This window comes from Drosophila subpulchrella, chromosome 3L (assembly GCF_014743375.2).
Source record: "Drosophila subpulchrella strain 33 F10 #4 breed RU33 chromosome 3L, RU_Dsub_v1.1 Primary Assembly, whole genome shotgun sequence".
In the NCBI taxonomy this organism is placed as follows: domain Eukaryota; kingdom Metazoa; phylum Arthropoda; class Insecta; order Diptera; family Drosophilidae; genus Drosophila; species Drosophila subpulchrella.
Genome location: NC_050612.1, coordinates 26,265,532 through 26,283,259, shown reverse-complemented (window position 1 = coordinate 26,283,259; position 17,728 = coordinate 26,265,532). Strand labels below are relative to the sequence as shown.

Sequence of the window (17,728 nt, the reverse complement as noted above, 5' to 3'; positions counted from 1 at the left end):
ACTCCAAGCAATGTTTAGAAATATTTTGCTTTTCACTTTGGCGTCGTGTTGCAAGTGACAGTTGACAATCCCGGCGCACTTTGTTCCAAGGCCCGACAAATAGAATTAGATGCCGAATTAGGACTAATACAGCTTCAACTTGATTTCAGTCCTGGCAGCTGGGGACTTTAAAAAGGCGGCTGGGGCAGGAAGCAGACAAAAACGGAAACGCAGAACAAAAAACGGAAATGAATCAATTTCCGTGCTGCAGACCATTAAAAACTACAAAAGCCCTTCAAAGAACCAGATGAAGTACAGGAAAAAGAGAAACAAGAGGCGGCACAACAGATACAAAATATGGTCTTCTGTCTGGCTCTGCATGAACGATGACCTATGACCCGGGGAAGCTGCTTCTTAATGAGTTTGTGGTCTCTGCTATGAAAAACAGATGAGAAATAAGCTCAATATGGAGATATTGATAAAGAAGTTCAATGTTTTTTTGCATATACTTTAAATTTCTGAGGTTCCTATTTCAAGTAAACTTTTTATCTTAGCACGTATTATATTCCAAAATGTTGTATATATTCAAAGATGAGCAAAAATGGATTGATAGTCAAATCTAATGCAAACTATCTCGTTAAATATAAATGATTTTAAAATTTTAATTTAAAAGTTTAATGTTAAGACAAGTTTAATTTTTACAAGCAAATGTCTTGTATTATTTTTATTCTTATTAAATTTCTTTCTTACCCTTTTCTGAAATGCATTATCTTTACATTTGGTTTTCTTAGGAAAATAGTTTGGAAATATTTTTCAAGTAGGTGGGAACTTTAACAAATTTTATTAAATTCCACAAACTAACAGAAACTAATTTAAATATATAAATTTGGATCTGAGATCATCATAAAAGGAAATCCAGGCTTGTCTTTAAATTTAAGGTCAACATCTTTTGTGGGTTCTGACAAGTTTTTGTAGATGATATAAATAACATAGATGAAACCGAACTCAATGGCTAAAAAAATGGATTAAGGATAAGAAAGTTAACTACTCATTAATCATTAAAAACTCACCCATGGTCAGCAGAGAGATCAAAATGTTGGTCAGTGCCTCGATGGCGTCCCCCACAAATAGTTCGTAGACCCACCACAAAATGAAGAGGGCATCGAAGACTAAGCCACAAGCGCTCCAAATCAACCAAAACGTCATAAGCTCCGGTTTGTGCTGAAAGAGGTTAAAGGGGGTGAAAGTAAAGGGAAAAAAATTAATGGGAATCCCCGTGATATTTTTACCCACCATTGAGATGCCAGCTATCATGAGCAGTGTAACTGCAACCCAGACATTCAGCATCAACAGATAGCCCCAAAACATCCAACCATTTTCGTTCTCAGTCAGTTGTTTCCTGCTAAAAAGGTCTGAAGGGAACATAGTGGACACAATATCGAAAAATAAACCTTATAAACTACACTCACTGGGGAAAGTTTTCCTCTGATTTTGCATGGCCGCTTCAAGTGCCACGTCTTCTGATTCCTTGGCCAAACGACGACGTCTCATCATTAGGAACATTATCAGTTCGAAGAACAGCACGCCCACAATGTCCATCCAACCGATGGCCATTCCAAAGGCATTCAATGCATTCATGATGATCAGCTTCTTTTCAGTTGTTATTTCAAAGTTTCAACCAACATTTCTTTTGACAAATTTTGCTAAGTCTTTTTCCGAAAATAATTAAATTATAAACAAATAGGTGGATTTTGCTTGTTTAATAAGTTGTTTGCCGTCTGCAAACAGACGCTGAAAATCGCAAATGCGAAAATTTCATTGTGGTTAACAAACTCTGGAAGAAGAAGGGAAATATACACTTATTTCTCTAATAAAAAATTAAATAAAAAATCAAATGTTAAACAAATATTTTTGCCTTCGCTTCGCAAGGTAAATTGCTTGTCCTCTGCCATTTCAAATTAAATATAAAAATATAAGTCTATTTATTAGCATTAACATTAAATAAGCATTATAAAAAAAGTATGTAGATTTATATGTTTTAATGATTTTATTTTAAAAGGTTTGCAAATTTAATAAAACATTTAAAAAAATTTGGCAAAAGCATGCTAAAGAACAGAAGTCCTGTTCAAGATTCCTGTTGCTCCTGTTGGCAAAACTTAAACTGGAAGTGAGATGTTTTAAAAAGGTTTTGTAGCGCCCCGGGGGATCGAGATGTGCTCCCACTTCGTTCACCCAAGTTGCAAATGAGCGCGAAAAAAGTAAATTATATTTGTCAACGGGGATTCCCCCCTGCTCTCGCTCACACACACAGGGGTGGAGTAATGGCTGTGTGCGTGTGGACTGCCGCCGCACGTATTTCATCAGCACAGCATTATGTATGGCTATACGAGCACATACATATACGGTGGTATGTCTCATTTTTCCCCAGCATAAATAGATGCGACATCCATAGCTGCGAGACTTGGCTGCCGTTTCCGTTTCCGTTTTGATACCCTGTCGAGGGTGTGAAAGAGCATTGAACCGAAATGTGGATACTTAGCCCATAAAAATACATATTTAAAAATCATTATAAATATCTAGAGGTATAATATGATAAAGTAAGTAGCTATAAATTAAAGAAGAAAGAAAGATTTAATTGCACTTTGGCTTTTAACTAACTTTTATTGGCTTAAAATACAGTTTAAGTTTATTTATTATATTTATATGGGTAATACTTCGTTTCGTTCATAAATCATAAAAAAAATTGAATTTTGGTCTATGGAAATATATTAATATATTTTAAAACAATAAATACTAAACTTATTATAATATTGATTTTAATTCAAACCCTTTTTTATAATATTAAATTTAAAATTATATTTTCTTTAATATATTTTTGAAACAAAGTGATCAGATTTTCGTATCTTCAATTGCCAACAATTATATTTTTTAGTTTCAATATGGATCGTAGCAGGAATTCGCTGTTAATAATGGCCTATGCCATAGGATGTTTCGATTTGGCCAGCGCCTTTCTTTTTTCCCTGATCAGTTTTAAGACGATCTGTGAACACGTAAGGAAGTCCTGTTGCTTTTTAGTTATGTTAGTAAATGGTGACAAATCAACAATCTTTCCCAGCTGAGTTGGCTCACAATATTTGCGGCTACTTTTGGCCTTTTTTGGATATCGATGATTCTGATGCTCCTGCTTGGCATTCATATGGTATGTACATTCAAAGTGGTTCATGGTCGTTGCTGGTGTAATGGTATATCCCCCGCTTAATTACAGCGCAATCCCAGATGTGTTCGTGCCTGGATTATATTCTCCTGCCTTGGCATCCTGGTCGAGATGTGCCTGATTTTGTATGCCGTTTTCAACGAGAGCTCTTTCCAAACAGGTCTGGTCAAAAATGGATTGTTGCTGCTCCTGGGATTGGGTGAGTGCAATATTAGCGAAATTATATTGGGTTTGCCTTTCGATTAACTTGGCTTTTTATTTCTTTCAGTTGTTGAGTGCATTTTCCTGTACATTGTTCAACGATTTTACGTGACTCTGGCCTTTTGTCAGGCCTGTCACAAGGCATTAACCTCAAAAGAGGTACAAGAAAATCACAATTTTCCGGAACCCAGTCGCCAACGTCAATATAATAATAATTATCAGCCCAAAAGATATCCCCAAATCCAACATCCCAGGGGAAAAATAGTTCATAACGCCCCATCACATCCCATGAAACTGAGTTTTTCTAGATCTTCTGAGAGCAGTTTGGCTCCATAAAATAAAGATTTATATATTTATTTTATATTTTGAAAACATGACATATTAAATGCAAAAAATAATGCTAATTCATTTTATTGTAAATCAAAAAACACGTTTCAAAATTATTTACCTTTTTTTTTTTGCGTAAAATATGGATTATTTATTTTAACAGGGCATTCAGGGGTACGCATTCGCTAAACATGAATGTACTCTTCTTGATTTTTTCTTCACTCGCTACTGAGCAAATTATTTTAAAAGGATTTTCTGTTTAACATTGGCACATGCATGCCTGTGTGAGTGCTTTGTGTAGGTGTGAAGAGGTCCGCATCCTAAATGTGATAAAAGTTAAAGAGCTTTGTGCCAGACTAGAACGAATACAAAGGATACTGTGCTTTCTAGAGTTCTAATCAAGAATGTTCACTGGAAAATATATATCTTAAATTATTTTAAAAATACAAACAAGTAATATCTAATAAATTCATTTTCGCATTTGTTTTTGGAGTTTTTTCAAAACAGCTTTATCCTTTTTCATACGTTCTTTAGCTTGTTTTTCCATGCGTTTTAAGTCCCTACGATCCACTGGTTTTTCCTTTTCCTCGGTATAAACCACATCGCAGCCACTTATTTCTCTGCGAGGCTCTTCATAAAACGTTTCCGGTGGAATGTATCCAATCATATCCAAATAAAAGAGGTAAATTATGTAGACAAAAGTCATTTCCACAGCTGTAAATGATAAACCATATGCTTCGTAAATAAAACTAGTGAATGTTTTATAGTTACTAACCCAATCCCACGAATGGCAGCACTGTGATTTTTACACCCTCCCAGTTCACAGATATGGCCAAAGTCAGGCCATAGAGCAAAATAACTCCATCCAAAAGTATTCCCAGGCACGTAAACACCAGCCAAAAACGTACCAATCCCAGTTTTCTTCTGTAGATGCCAGCTATGAGAACGATGATGATGACCATCCAGAAGATGGTGAAGATCAGCGCCACCAGGGCTGACCAATTACCCTGCAAATACCGAAATTTACCCATTTGTATACTGAAAGGATGGGCGAACCGTCTTACATGCCTGGCAAATACCACTCCTGAGATAATTGCGAATAGCACGGCGGATATGAAGTCCAGCAAAGCGATGCAATAGGCGCAGGGCACTAAATATCCATCAGAATTTGACCCCATTGCCCCAGCTAAGGTTCATCTCCTCACTGGGAATGTTGTCTACTAAATCAAAGCTATAATGATGATAAGCACGTACTTGCCGAGAGGGGAATGGGTTCCAGGGGTCTTCGCTGCCTGTTAATCAATGCCGTTTGATTGCCAAAAGTCCTAGACAGCGCACAGTGGTTGTAAATGATTGGACAGTGGGCAAATATAATATAAATCGCATTTTCTTTAATAACTGTTATTTAATTTTCTATATTGGATGACTTAGAACTCTCTCTTTTTATACAACTAATTTGGGGAATGGTATTAATCATTGCTAAATTTATCAAGCTTTTCATTTACATTTATAAAATTAATAATCGAATAAATTTGTATTAATTTTTACTTGTTAAAAAATATTGATATCTTAGACTTAAAAAAGAGTAGGATTTTTTAGAAAAGATTTTATTAATGAAGGAAATATTTTTTTTACAATAAAGTTTTATATTGTTTGACCAATAAAAAAAAAAGTATATAAAATGTATTTTGATTTATTTATATATATTTAAATGGTAGGTAATACATAGTACTACACAAGTTCTTAGCACTTATTCCCACAATATTTGTATTTCCATGCAAATACAAGGCTTTTAAAACCCATGGTTAGTAGATTCTCAAAACAACCTACACCAATGTGAAGTGTCTTTTGCCGACGACGATATGACAAGTTTTGTGCGACCATCTGTCCGCTCTTCATTTATGGCATTTGTTTTGTCAGCAGGCCCTGGAGATTGGATAGTCCTTGTCCTGGTCCCCCGTTGGCAACGTGACTAGGTTCTCGGGCCCCATCCTCGAAGGCAACGGCAAAAAGATGGAAAACTGTGTAAGTCAATTATTATTATTGTTTGTGTCGGGGCGGGAATTGATTTGGTCCTCCCACTTGGCCGGTAAATTGAAATCAAAAGATTGCACGAAATAAAAATTTTATTTTTTGAAACATAATCAAAATAACTAATATTTTTTGTTCTTTAAGATTTTTCTTGATTTTATCCCTCATTTGTCTTTTCAGAAGTCTTTGCATTTGAAGTTGTAGATATTGTTTCAGTTGCATCATCTTTTCTACAGTCTTCTGTGTTTCTAAAAATGAGGTTTTTCATGTAGTATACGGCTTAAGTATATATTTTACTTTACCATCTTTAGAGAACCAATCATAGTTGCCGCCTTCCAAAAGACAATAGGAATATAATCTTCTGAAATACCTAAATACCAAGTACAAGCCAGTGCACTCATAAACTGTGAAGATGCTTTAAAACTAAATTTTCCTAAATATTATATAAGGTTAACCTACAAATTCCGAAATATAAAATAGTCCAGTGCTTGAAATGATCTACGTCGAAAACAGGAGAGGAAGTTACATTCCATATAAGATAAATTATATCCATAGCAGTCGCAAAGCCAGAGAAAAGCAGCCAAAATACGAGGAGAGTTGGACGACCCTTAAAAATAAATAAATCAATTGTTAAAATATAAATAATTTGTTAAGAATGCATACCTTCCATAGACCCACAAAAAGTCCAACAACAGTTAAAATCCAAGCTATTGTACTCAGGTAAGCCAAAATTGAATACGAATTTGTCTAAATGATTCAGGAAAACTTTGCTTAAATATTGTAAATATTTTTAATATCACTTACATGCGAAATCATGACAGAAACGGAACTAAACGAGAAATACAGTGAGCGCAATAATTCAAATGCGGCAATCAGAAAGCAACTCCTTAGGAGATTATCCCTAGGAATATTCCACTCTTCCAGGTCAAACGCCATTACTTTATACTCCTTTTGATTAACCAGACAAATTTTTAAAGCCAGCATATAAAAATATGTTTTATTTTAGAACAAAAAAACAAGGCCAACTGGTCGCTTTTTCTATACTACTACAAATTACTTTATTTTTTTATTTTTTGCCCTTCTTCTTTTTTGAGTTTTTGTTATTTTTATTTTTCTTATCATTATTTCCTCCGCCACCTATTGGGAAATAATTAGATTAACATGAATATTAATCAAGTGCTGGCTTACAGCATAAAGTCCTTTTCTCTTTTGGTTTCTCACCCATAACTTTATAATAACGATGTATAAAAAATAAGCAGCAACTTTCAATAACTAAAAACAATTAAATAATTATTTAAATACAAAATAAATGTTATATCGAACTCACATATGCCAAGAAAAATGATTGAAAACTCTCGAAGACGGTCCCAATCCACAGTGAGTGAAGTCGCAAGGCCCCACAGCAGAAATATTATGTCGGTTATAAAGCCGGCTAAAGAAAATATAATCCAAAATCGAACCAAACCTGGCTTGCGCTGATGTGGATTTAATATTAAAACAAGTTAGGATATAAAAAACATTAAGAACAAACCTTGCATAACCCAACAAGCAACATAATGACAATTATAACCCAGAAAATGACACCCAGAACCGCTAGCATAGCAAACACGCTAAACTATAGATTTCATTAGAATATATTATTTATTAAATATATTATATTTTTCCATCACCTACCTTTTTAACCATTAGCATCATTGCTTGAACACTGAAATACAAGGAATGTAGCAGATCGGAAATGGCTATTATATAACATATCTTTAAGAGAGTGGAATGTAAAGCATCTTTTTCGGAGTCCGATTTATTTTTTGACTTGTCCCCGTTCTTCTTCTTCTCGGGCGTCTTTTTTTTCGGCGGCGGTTTCTTCTTTTCGGCGGCCATTTTATGTGCACAGAATGTTTTTTTCACATCTAATGAGCATTAGATCAAAGCACTTGGGATTACATTTAGAAATCTATAAAATAAAAAGACAGTTTTAAATTTAATTTTAAATACACAGTGGCCCTCAAACTGTAAACAGCTGACGAGATACATGGTGGCAACGCTTCACGACTATCGTCAATCGATTTATCAGTGTTGCAAGACGTGTGAAAGGTGCTTTTAGGCGGTCTACTTTGTTTATGCGACTTTTTTATATTTATTTCTCATTGTACCAACTGAAAAGAAGATGCCCATTTTAGTGAAGACGTAAGTAGCTTGAAATAAACTTTAAGTAAGGCTTAAGATAAGGTGTAAGTCAGTTAAAAAGACGTGCAGTTTCTGGCTACAAGTGGCAGCGTTGCCACCTGTTAGGCTTATTGTCGGCTGGTTTCTGGCAGTCTGTAATTTTATTTATTGTGAAATTATTGTTGGTTTTTGTTTAAATGGGGCCGCCAAAAAAATCAAAAAAGGATCGCAGTGGCTCGGACAAGTTCGGTGAGTATGAGGCAAATGGAAAACCACCGAATTTTTGTGTAATTAGAGGGATTTCCACACAGCCAAAAAGCGGCGTGCCGAGGATGAGGCCTTCACCCAACTGGTGGATGACAATGATAGCTTGGATGCCACGGAATCGGACGGAGTTCCTGGGGCAGCATCCAAGAATGCGGAAACCAATGATGAGCAAATCAATACGGATGAGTATGGGGCCAAGGATTACCGGGCGCAGATGCAACTGCGTCCGGATCACGGCAATCGTCCACTTTGGGTGGCTCCCAATGGTCACGTCTTCCTGGAATCTTTTTCACCTGTTTACAAGCACGCCCATGACTTTCTAATCGCCATCTCGGAGCCCGTCTGTCGTCCCGAGCACATCCATGAATATAAACTAACCGCCTACAGTTTATACGCCGCCGTTTCGGTGGGCCTGCAAACCCATGACATTGTAGAATACCTCAAGAGATTGAGTAAGACCAGTATTCCCGACGGCATCCTGGAGTTCATCAGACTCTGCACCCTATCCTATGGCAAGGTCAAGCTGGTCTTGAAGCACAACAAGTACTTTATAGAGTCACCACATCCCGAGGTGCTTCAGAAGTTACTCAAAGATCCAGTGATTCAAAAGTGCCGATTGATACGCAGCGAGGGCGAGGACTTTATCCAGGGCACTCTGGACGGCAAGGCCATCACCCAATTCGGCACAAAATTGCCTCCTGGAGCCACTGACAAGCCGGCAGAGGTTCCTGCAGCAGCTCCTGGAGCTCCTGTAGCCGCAGATGGAACCACTGTAGTGCCCGAAGATATCACAGACTTCTACGAGAAAATCGACAAGGAAGAGGAGGACGAAGATGAGGCCAACTTGAAGACTGTTTCCTTTGAAGTGGCCCAGGAGAAGATCGAGGTGATCCAAAAGCGCTGCATCGAGATCGAGCATCCTCTGTTGGCGGAGTACGATTTCCGCAACGATACCAACAATCCAGACATCAATATAGACCTCAAACCCGCTGCCGTTCTGCGTCCATATCAGGAGAAGAGTCTGCGCAAGATGTTCGGCAATGGAAGAGCCCGCTCTGGGGTTATTGTACTTCCCTGCGGTGCTGGAAAATCCCTGGTGGGCGTTACAGCATGCTGTACCGTGCGAAAGAGAGCCCTGGTCCTCTGCAACAGTGGTGTTTCTGTGGAGCAGTGGAAGCAGCAGTTCAAAATGTGGTCTACTGCCGACGACAGCATGATTTGCAGATTCACCTCCGAGGCAAAAGACAAGCCCATGGGTTGCGGCATACTCGTGACCACCTATTCCATGATAACACACACTCAAAAGAGATCCTGGGAAGCCGAGCAGACGATGCGCTGGCTGCAGGAGCAGGAATGGGGCATCATGGTGCTGGACGAGGTGCACACAATCCCAGCCAAAATGTTCCGTCGCGTGCTTACCATCGTTCAATCCCACTGCAAGCTGGGTCTAACGGCCACACTTCTTCGTGAAGATGACAAGATTGCCGATCTCAACTTTCTCATTGGACCCAAGCTATACGAGGCCAACTGGTTGGAGCTGCAAAAGAAGGGCTACATTGCACGCGTTCAGTGTGCCGAGGTGTGGTGCCCCATGTCCCCGGAGTTCTACCGCGAGTACCTGACCACCAAGACCTCAAAGAAGATGCTTCTCTATGTGATGAATCCCTCCAAGTTCCGTAGCTGCCAATTTCTGATTAAATATCACGAGCAGCGCGGCGACAAAACGATTGTCTTCTCGGATAATGTGTTTGCGCTAAAACACTATGCGATCAAAATGAACAAGCCTTTCATCTATGGTCCCACCTCGCAGAACGAGCGTATCCAGATCCTGCAGAACTTCAAATTTAACTCCAAGGTAAGTAGAATTCAATGATATTAAGAACTTTTAATATAGCCTTATGCCTTATAGGTAAACACAATCTTCGTGTCCAAAGTGGCCGACACCAGCTTCGATTTGCCAGAGGCGAATGTGCTCATTCAGATTTCTTCGCATGGAGGTTCTCGTCGTCAGGAGGCTCAGCGTCTCGGTCGTATTCTGCGCGCCAAGAAGGGCGCCATCGCCGAGGAGTACAATGCCTTCTTCTACACCCTCGTCTCGCAGGATACCATGGAGATGAGCTACTCCCGCAAGCGACAGCGGTTCTTGGTTAACCAGGGTTATAGCTACAAAGTTATCACGCATCTCAAGGGCATGGACACGGATGCGGACTTAATGTATGGCACTCAGGAAGAGCAGGGCCAGCTGCTCCAGTTGGTCTTGTCCGCCTCCGACTTGGACTGCGAGGACGAGAAGCTGCCGGGCGAGCCGGGCTTCCGCCCAGGTGGTGCTGGCGGCACTGTAAGACGAGCTGGCGGACTCAGCTCCATGTCAGGCGGGGATGACGCCATCTACTACGAACATCGACGCAAGAATGTCGGAAGCGTGCATCCACTGTTCAAGAAATTCAGGGGATAGACTTAAGCATGTCGTTAAAAGCTGTGAAGCATGAATAAAATTCTTTAAAAAAGTTATTTTTTGCAATGCAAAGGGTTTCGGGTAGCATTAATATTCTTTCTAAATCTGTTTTAGGTACTTTTAAAAAATAAATAAAAATGCTGTAATCCTTTATTTCAGACAAAGTGCCGGCAAAGGTGATTGGGCTATTATAGAGCTGCAGGGCGACCTGGAGGTGAGGAGCAACCAGGACATGCACGACCAGTTTATTGGCGATCTGTACTACAATAAATACGGTCAACCTGTGAGTGGACAATTTCTACAATCTAAATAAGACAAAAAACCCCTAATTAATTTCTTCTTGTTATTACCAGATTCTCATCATAGGTCACCACATTCTTCAGGGGCGTGAGCAAAAGTTGGACAAGCCATTTGCTGTCCTGGAAAAGTCCAAGACCAATGAGGGTGAACGATTGCTGGACATGAGCATGGCATCTCAGGATGTAAGCATGATGAATGCCACCACAGGAGCAGAGCGTACCGTGCTGGATCACACGATTGCCCAGGAGCATAAGAGTCGCCAGAGAACCGAGTATACCGTCCGCGCAGTTTGCACTAAAAAATTGATCTTCAAATCGCGACCCAAGCCAATCATAGCCAATGTGGCCAAATCTGTTTGAATGTATGTTTTGTAAAATATAGTTTTATTCGCTTTTTATGATAATCTATTCATAAGTAGACTCTTTATTAAACAATTTCCATCTCACGCTCGATGCCCACGAACTTCAGTTGCTCTGTGGGTCCGTATCTGTAGTCAAAGAAGAGCTCCTCACCGGGCTGAATGGCCCGCTTGGCAAAGATGCCGATGCGATGGTCGCCGGTGACCATCATTACCTTGGCATAGCAGTTGGGATTAATGGAATGGTTGGCGAATCGAATCTTGTTGCCCTTTCGGGTGGCATCCACAACGAAATCGTTGTTCAGATTGAAGAGGAACGAACACATGTACTTGTCGTAGACTTTGCCACGGCGATCGGCCTCGTCTTGGGAAATGATCTCCCCACAGTATTCGGAGATGAACTCATTCTTTTGGGCGCCCTCCTTGAGGAAGATGCCCCAGCCGGCAATGTCAGAGGGAGCCATGAGCAGGTGTTTGTCTGGGTAAGAGAGATTTGATTTGATTAGATGAAAATATCTTTAGAGTTTTAAGCTAGCAAGCTAATTTTTAACCATGTAAGAAGGAAATCATTTTAAATAGTTGAATAGTTGCCATTCAAAATTGAAGATGATAGTGAGTTTTTAAGTATCCTTAAAGAGTGCCTATATTGATTAAGCTCTCTTTGGGGTTAAAATGTAAAGTATAAATATATAATGAAATTTCTTACGCAGTCCCCGCTGCACGCAAACATTCTTGCATGTGATTTTGGTCAGCTTGAACTGATCGGCTCCGCAGGCCTGGCAAAGATCAGGATCGCACTCGCGCACCGCCAGGTAGCAAGGACACTGCTTCGTGTTGCACTGAGCCTTGCAGCGACAGCCGGGGAAACGATTCTGGCAATCGCTGCTGCAGTTGCAGAATTTCTCACAGAAGTTCTGCGTCTGAATGCACGAGCAGTTCGCGTCGCAGGGATGACCCGGATGGTCGCAGGGAGTGTAGTTGTACACGTGATTCGAGGACGAGTCCTTTTTCAGCTGAATCTTTCGGCAATGCAGCGACCACAGGCGTTGCTTTTTCTTCTTCTTGCGCGGTGGCGTGAAGTCCTGTCGCAGATCCTCGAAACTGAACTCGGCATCCTCCTTCTGGGCAAACTCATACACCTGACGGCACGTCTTTGTAAGCATGTTATGCGCAATTGCGCAATAGTTTTTCAGATAAACTTTGTGTAAGACGCGGTAAAGAGCTTGATCAGCGCCAGTCCAGACGCACTGCGTGCTGGTTATGTTCATCATGCCGGCTGGAAGGGCAAAATAGTATGGTTTTAAATTGAACAAAATTATTGATTATTTATTATTCCAAACTCACCCATAATTGAGTTAATCTCAGCCACGGCTGCGCTATTTACAGTCAGACCATTATCCTTGCTATTCTCGTGGCTAAAGTCCTTGTTGCTAAACTGACTATTGCTGTCATTACTGTCCTCGGAGCTAGCCTCATTACAGGAATCAATGGGTGGCGTTTTGCTATCGGCCGCCAGCTTTTCCTTCATGCCATCCTGTAAGTTAAGATTAAAGATACGTTATAAATTTCTTAGAGTATTTGATATCCCACTTACAATCAACATGTAGCAGGAGTTGCTGCAGGGATCGGCAAAGGTCTTTAGCTCCGGATAGCGACGCTTCTGCAGATTGGGACCAGCATGTCCCTGCAAGCCTGTGGAAATAGAGCAGCGGGATTAGAAGGATTGAAGCGATCAAAATACACTTGATGTCCATGAAACGCTTTTGGATTAGCATGAGGGTAATCGGTTACTTTTCGAGAGAGAGATATAGATACAGATACAGAAATGGTCAAGGCAAAGCCACACGGAATGAGGTGAGCAACACCGAAGAATCAATTTAGACACATGACAAACAGAGCCAATTATCCACAGATATGAGGGATTATTATAATTATATTCATAGACAGCGAGATGAGGATGCGGAGGCGTGGACGGGCTAACGGCATGAGAGTGTGTGCGTGTGGTTATCGAAACAACAACTACAACAACGACTCACCCTGCACATGGTGACCTAAATTGCAATTAATTCAATACAACAGTTTCGAATTTCGTGTTTTTTGGGATTTAAGAAATGGTACAGATTGTTTTTTTTTTTTGGCAAGATAATATTGTTTCCAAACAAGAAAAGAAAAGCAAAAACAAAACGTAAAGTCATTAGGTAACCCAGCTGGCAGCAGTTCCCACGGTTAAACTTACGGTGCAGAAAGCAGTCGTATTTGAAGCATCTTCGGCAGAAGAGTGTGTGGAAGGAGTGCATGGTCCTCTCCCGGGAAACGCTTTCGGCCTTGATGCCATCTATATTGGGGGTACACTCCTGGGGTCGCTCGGGATCCTGGTGCTCCGTGAGCTCGATGTACCTGGAAAGAAAAATAATGGATAATTTAATTACATTCATTTCTACTTCATTATATTAATTATATTATTTTTTTGAACAACATAAATATATATATTCCTCTCTAATTCCTACAACTGCAAGCCTCTTCTTAATTTGTTTCGATTCAGCTATCCAAAGCTATATTTCATTCTGCTTGATTTTACTAGGTTCCTCAAACAGTATCCTTATTTTCTAATTAACCCTTATACTACTCAGTTAGTTATACAATACATACTTTTCTTTGAGCTCCTGTGCAGTGCCCTTGTCTGGAAAATTGGCGCTGATGGCCTGGAAAATAATGGGAGCAGGAAAGGGCAGCTTGTCCTTGACATCTTCAACGGCGGGTTTGACATCAGCACCTTCAGTTGCCTCAGGTTCCTCCTTTTCCTTCTTATCTAGCGCTGGCTCCTCGACTTTGTTTTCGGTTTTATCCTCAAGCTTCTTGGGGGATTCGCCTTCCACATCAACATCCCCAACCTCATCCCCATCTTTGGACTTGACAGATGTCTCCACCTTAACGGAAGTGGACGTTCCCGGAGTAGCTTCCTCCAACTCCTTGCTGTAGGAACGCATGAGGGCGTGGACCAGTTCCACAAAGATGGCATCGTCCATGAACGAGGGATCCTTGTCGCCGTGCACCTTGCCGTCGTAGTTCTTGATCAACTCCTCGATGAACTTGCCATCCTTGTCGAGAACCTCGTCGCCCATGTAAGGGATATTGTGCAGCACCGTCTCATCCTCGACCATGAAGTTCTGCTGGGTTGGGGCCCACGTGTACATGGTGGGTATGGGCGTTACGGCGTTGATCACGCAGATGGGAATCTTTTGGGGTCCGCTGGGGATGCCATTGTAGCTGGTTACCTCCGCTCGCTTCACGCAGTCCACATGCGGCGGATCGTAGGGTTTAGCCTGCCAAACTTTCGACTCGCAGTACAGATCTTGTACATTGTGGTTGTGCTCGTCCCTGTGAGGATATAGATTTAGATACTTTTTCGAGTCCAGACTTCCGCCTTTTCCTTCCCGCGCTTACCAGTTCTTTATCCACGCCTCCTTGATCTCGTCAGCGCGTTTGTAGCGCTTCTGTTGTCTGATTTTGATGTATTCCGACTTGACACGCCTCTTCCATTCGGGCGGCACCTTGGTGTTGTTCATGGCGATGTTTAAATACTTTAACTTTGCTGCATTCACTCGAAAATCAAATGCTTTTCAACGTTTATTTTCCGCCTTTTTTTTCGCAACAGCTGTGTGACCGTTTTACTTGGAGATAAAAATCCTCACCCATGGACGCGGGCAAAAAATATTTTGTGGGGTTCTTACTTAACAATTACTTTTAAATTTAAAGATTAATCATAAAAATATATTAATATTGAGAAAAGAAAACTATATCAATATATATACTCCTTGCATTAAACTAAACTTTCAATTATGAAGGTAGGCAACTTGCATTTTATTGTATGTTTTTAACACGCAGTAAATTGTTTAACATATTTGCTTATTCTTTTGGTGTTTTCTCTAGTTGACCATTTGTTTTTAAAATAAAATCTTTACAATTTATAATATGAAATTATAATATGAAATATAAATATAATTCAGAACTGAAGGGGGTGATATTGTAATCCCCTTCGCTAAGCCCATGACTTTTAGTGTTTGTAAAGGCCATTAGCCATTAGTGTTGGCTAACGTGGGATATCATCAAAAACATAAAAAAAGGAAAGAAAGCTATGAGAATCCTATCAAAAACTAGGAAATTTTGCAACAATTAAGCTGGACAAATTTAATCGCATCAAGGCGGCCACGAGCATTGAGGAAATAGCTGCAATGGAACCCTCAGCCTGCGAAGGTAGGCCACCGGGACAAGCCCCGAAAAACGCGCAACCCACTGACTATGTTTACCAACTATAACCGGGTTTGTTTTCGTTGCTCCTTTATATACTACATAGATCTAAAGGCCTTCGAGCGGCGCCTCACCGAAGTGGTTTCATCGTACCGTCCCTCGACGTTCCGCTGGCGCAGTAAGTTAAACCCGGCAAATGAAAAACGGGAGCAGTACGGCCCGTAATAACAGTAGAACTTCTTGCAGTTGTCCTGTCCGCCATGTCCATGTGCACGGCCATCAGCGCCTGGTACTGGCTACGCGACCCACGCACCACCGTCGTACCGCTAACGGAGTCCTTATGGATCCATCCCATCTTCACAGTCGCCACCTTGACATTGAGTAAGAGCCTCTGGATAAATGATATGTCCAACCGCATATCGGTTTTAGTCTGGTTTATACTTAGTCATAGGCCATGGTCGTAGAACCTCGTTTAATGTATGCATTTTAGTACTAAGCAATTACTGGAGCACGTTCTTTCTTTTCATACACATGTATGTATGTAGGCTCTTCAACATTATCTAATACCCTACATATTAGTAGTAATGCATATATGTATGTACTTCGAGAGCAAGACGAAATATTAATATGTACATTCAAAGATGATTATAATATTATTACCATAACAAGGCAAATAACATTAAAGGAGAGGTTAAAAATCAGATGTGTACCCAGTGAACAGGTAAAATAAATAAGTGTAGTATCCGGAATGAAACAAGAACGATTTTCCCAAATATTATAGTCTTTAATCACATAAAATCTTAGATAAAAACATTATTGAGCACCTTTTTAAAGTATAATGTTTAAATGTAGAATAATATTACGTATCAGCCCCCTAATATTTGTCTAAGCTGGTTTATCAAATGTTATTCCTTTTAATGAATTAATCAGGTCATCAAATCAACTGATAAGATGCCATTTGCCTTGTCACTACAGTAAAAATAGCTAATCTAATAATGCATTTAAGGGTTTTTTTGCTTTTAAGCGGCTAAATGAACTGAGGAAATTAGTTCTTATACCAACTAGGTCTAAGGGCTAATATTTTTTAACTTAGTTATGATGGAATTTAATACTTTATAATTAATACTAAATAGGTATTAAATGCAATTCTCTTATCCTTTCTTTCAGTCGTCCTCTTCATCCTGGGCATACAGAAACTGGTCATAGCGCCGCAGATTATCACGTCCCGAACGCGAACGGTACTGGGAGATTTTAATATGAGCTGTGATGACACGGGGAAGCTGATACTAAAGCCGCGCCAGAGTAACAACAACAGTACATGAGCATCGGCCCGCCCTCAGGACATTTAATTAGTTAATGCTAGTTCCCTTTTCTTTGCTTATATGTTAATTCGGACACCCTCGCTTTGTAAGCGTAATTTTAACGTACCCCCTTATTTCTCCTTTTTACCCTTGTTTAATTATAGAAGCTCCATTGTACAAAAAAAAAAAACGGAAAAAAGAGAAAACTCAATTGTTAAGCTTTATGTGTTTCGTTAATAGCGTTACCCATCGCTGCCAAATACAACAAGCTACATTTCAATTTCAATTACTTTATAGCTAACGAGGTTCCCATAAATTGTGCAACGACAAGTGTTTTTGCCAATTTGGGGCGGTTTTTCCAGACCTGCATTTCGTATAAATAGGGAGTCTGGACAGTTGTAGAGCATCAGAAGCAACCGAGCCATCTGTACAACAAGCCAGCTTTACCATGAAGTTCCTACTCCTGTGCACTCTCATCTTGGGCCTCGCCTTCTTCATGGCTTCTGGCAAGGATTGCAGTGGATAGTCCTCGAAATAGACTCCAATTAACTGGTTCTCCTGTATTTTTAGCTCTACCCCAAGCCAACGAGAATGATGCCCCGATGGTTGATCTTGACCATCACCATCATCAGGTGGTGCGCAGCGCACCAGTGTACCTCGACGACGAGAAGACTCCGCGCAAGCATGACGATGTCGCCTGCTGCGGCTAGACTCCAGGATGACTAAGGCGTGACGGCACTTTCATCGATCTTCAAACGCCTTTAAATTTAAATAAAGAGCAATATTGAAAAATGTACTTGAATCATTTCAATTTTCTGGGTTTTAAAAATTAACAAAATAGTCAGGATCATTTAAAAAACATTTATGTGGTTGATTTTGCGTGA

The 17,728-nt window shown here is 40.1% G+C and overlaps 10 protein-coding genes across 13 annotated transcripts; 5 read left to right on the top strand and 5 right to left on the bottom strand.

The window, feature by feature from the left end:
* Window positions 1-797: 797 nt before the first annotated feature.
* Window positions 798-1,688, bottom strand: LOC119554598. Its single transcript, XM_037865581.1, has 4 exons — window positions 1,449-1,688; window positions 1,273-1,391; window positions 1,050-1,200; window positions 798-991 (listed from the first exon to the last, which is right to left on the bottom strand). The coding sequence occupies exons 1-4, from the start codon at window positions 1,615-1,617 to the stop codon at window positions 852-854; spliced, it is 579 nt and encodes a 192-aa protein (XP_037721509.1). The 5' UTR covers window positions 1,618-1,688; the 3' UTR covers window positions 798-851.
* Window positions 1,689-2,901: 1,213 nt separating this feature from the next.
* On the top strand, window positions 2,902-3,766 carry LOC119554661. The gene is made up of 4 exons (XM_037865663.1): window positions 2,902-3,029; window positions 3,095-3,178; window positions 3,245-3,392; window positions 3,462-3,766. The coding sequence occupies exons 1-4, from the start codon at window positions 2,919-2,921 to the stop codon at window positions 3,728-3,730; spliced, it is 612 nt and encodes a 203-aa protein (XP_037721591.1). The 5' UTR covers window positions 2,902-2,918; the 3' UTR covers window positions 3,731-3,766.
* Window positions 3,767-4,128: 362 nt separating this feature from the next.
* On the bottom strand, window positions 4,129-4,923 carry LOC119554647. The gene is made up of 3 exons (XM_037865648.1): window positions 4,786-4,923; window positions 4,497-4,728; window positions 4,129-4,435 (listed from the first exon to the last, which is right to left on the bottom strand). Exons 1-3 carry the CDS (start codon window positions 4,897-4,899, stop codon window positions 4,191-4,193), a joined length of 591 nt encoding a protein of 196 aa, XP_037721576.1. The 5' UTR covers window positions 4,900-4,923; the 3' UTR covers window positions 4,129-4,190.
* A 945-nt stretch (window positions 4,924-5,868) lies between these two features.
* Window positions 5,869-6,770, bottom strand: LOC119554200. 2 transcript variants are annotated; one of them, XM_037865000.1, is made up of 5 exons: window positions 6,557-6,769; window positions 6,416-6,499; window positions 6,212-6,359; window positions 6,055-6,156; window positions 5,869-5,992 (listed from the first exon to the last, which is right to left on the bottom strand). In XM_037865000.1, exons 1-5 carry the CDS (start codon window positions 6,734-6,736, stop codon window positions 5,910-5,912), a joined length of 597 nt encoding a protein of 198 aa, XP_037720928.1. In that variant the 5' UTR covers window positions 6,737-6,769; the 3' UTR covers window positions 5,869-5,909. The 2 variants fall into 2 exon arrangements, with proteins under 2 accessions (XP_037720928.1, XP_037720929.1); XM_037865001.1 differs by having other exon boundaries at window positions 5,910-5,989; window positions 6,557-6,770.
* A 23-nt stretch (window positions 6,771-6,793) lies between these two features.
* On the bottom strand, window positions 6,794-7,630 carry LOC119554201. Its single transcript, XM_037865002.1, has 5 exons — window positions 7,427-7,630; window positions 7,284-7,367; window positions 7,080-7,227; window positions 6,941-7,024; window positions 6,794-6,889 (listed from the first exon to the last, which is right to left on the bottom strand). Exons 1-5 carry the CDS (start codon window positions 7,628-7,630, stop codon window positions 6,819-6,821), a joined length of 591 nt encoding a protein of 196 aa, XP_037720930.1. The 3' UTR covers window positions 6,794-6,818.
* Window positions 7,631-7,811: 181 nt separating this feature from the next.
* LOC119553213 (chromosome transmission fidelity protein 8 homolog) lies at window positions 7,812-11,344 on the top strand. Its single transcript, XM_037863470.1, has 3 exons — window positions 7,812-7,936; window positions 10,797-10,920; window positions 10,991-11,344. The coding sequence occupies exons 1-3, from the start codon at window positions 7,917-7,919 to the stop codon at window positions 11,294-11,296; spliced, it is 450 nt and encodes a 149-aa protein (XP_037719398.1). The 5' UTR covers window positions 7,812-7,916; the 3' UTR covers window positions 11,297-11,344.
* LOC119553210 (general transcription and DNA repair factor IIH helicase subunit XPB) lies at window positions 8,030-10,693 on the top strand. The gene is made up of 3 exons (XM_037863467.1): window positions 8,030-8,164; window positions 8,227-10,037; window positions 10,092-10,693. Exons 1-3 carry the CDS (start codon window positions 8,113-8,115, stop codon window positions 10,635-10,637), a joined length of 2,409 nt encoding a protein of 802 aa, XP_037719395.1. The 5' UTR covers window positions 8,030-8,112; the 3' UTR covers window positions 10,638-10,693.
* On the bottom strand, window positions 11,319-14,959 carry LOC119553211 (histone-lysine N-methyltransferase E(z)). Of its 2 annotated transcripts, XM_037863468.1 has the most exons (8): window positions 14,740-14,959; window positions 13,945-14,673; window positions 13,532-13,692; window positions 13,332-13,346; window positions 12,890-12,987; window positions 12,640-12,829; window positions 12,002-12,571; window positions 11,319-11,773 (listed from the first exon to the last, which is right to left on the bottom strand). In XM_037863468.1, exons 1-8 carry the CDS (start codon window positions 14,859-14,861, stop codon window positions 11,364-11,366), a joined length of 2,295 nt encoding a protein of 764 aa, XP_037719396.1. In that variant the 5' UTR covers window positions 14,862-14,959; the 3' UTR covers window positions 11,319-11,363. The 2 variants fall into 2 exon arrangements, with proteins under 2 accessions (XP_037719396.1, XP_037719397.1); XM_037863469.1 differs by lacking the exon at window positions 13,332-13,346 and having other exon boundaries at window positions 11,364-11,773.
* Window positions 14,960-15,370: 411 nt separating this feature from the next.
* LOC119553205 (nuclear envelope phosphatase-regulatory subunit 1 homolog) lies at window positions 15,371-17,124 on the top strand. Of its 2 annotated transcripts, none has more exons than XM_037863457.1 (4): window positions 15,371-15,549; window positions 15,650-15,721; window positions 15,778-15,924; window positions 16,711-17,124. In XM_037863457.1, the coding sequence occupies exons 1-4, from the start codon at window positions 15,528-15,530 to the stop codon at window positions 16,863-16,865; spliced, it is 396 nt and encodes a 131-aa protein (XP_037719385.1). In that variant the 5' UTR covers window positions 15,371-15,527; the 3' UTR covers window positions 16,866-17,124. The 2 variants fall into 2 exon arrangements, with proteins under 2 accessions (XP_037719385.1, XP_037719386.1); XM_037863458.1 differs by having other exon boundaries at window positions 15,373-15,549; window positions 15,790-15,924.
* A 74-nt stretch (window positions 17,125-17,198) lies between these two features.
* Window positions 17,199-17,640, top strand: LOC119553206. Its single transcript, XM_037863459.1, has 2 exons — window positions 17,199-17,350; window positions 17,415-17,640. The coding sequence occupies exons 1-2, from the start codon at window positions 17,293-17,295 to the stop codon at window positions 17,552-17,554; spliced, it is 198 nt and encodes a 65-aa protein (XP_037719387.1). The 5' UTR covers window positions 17,199-17,292; the 3' UTR covers window positions 17,555-17,640.
* Window positions 17,641-17,728: the final 88 nt, after the last annotated feature.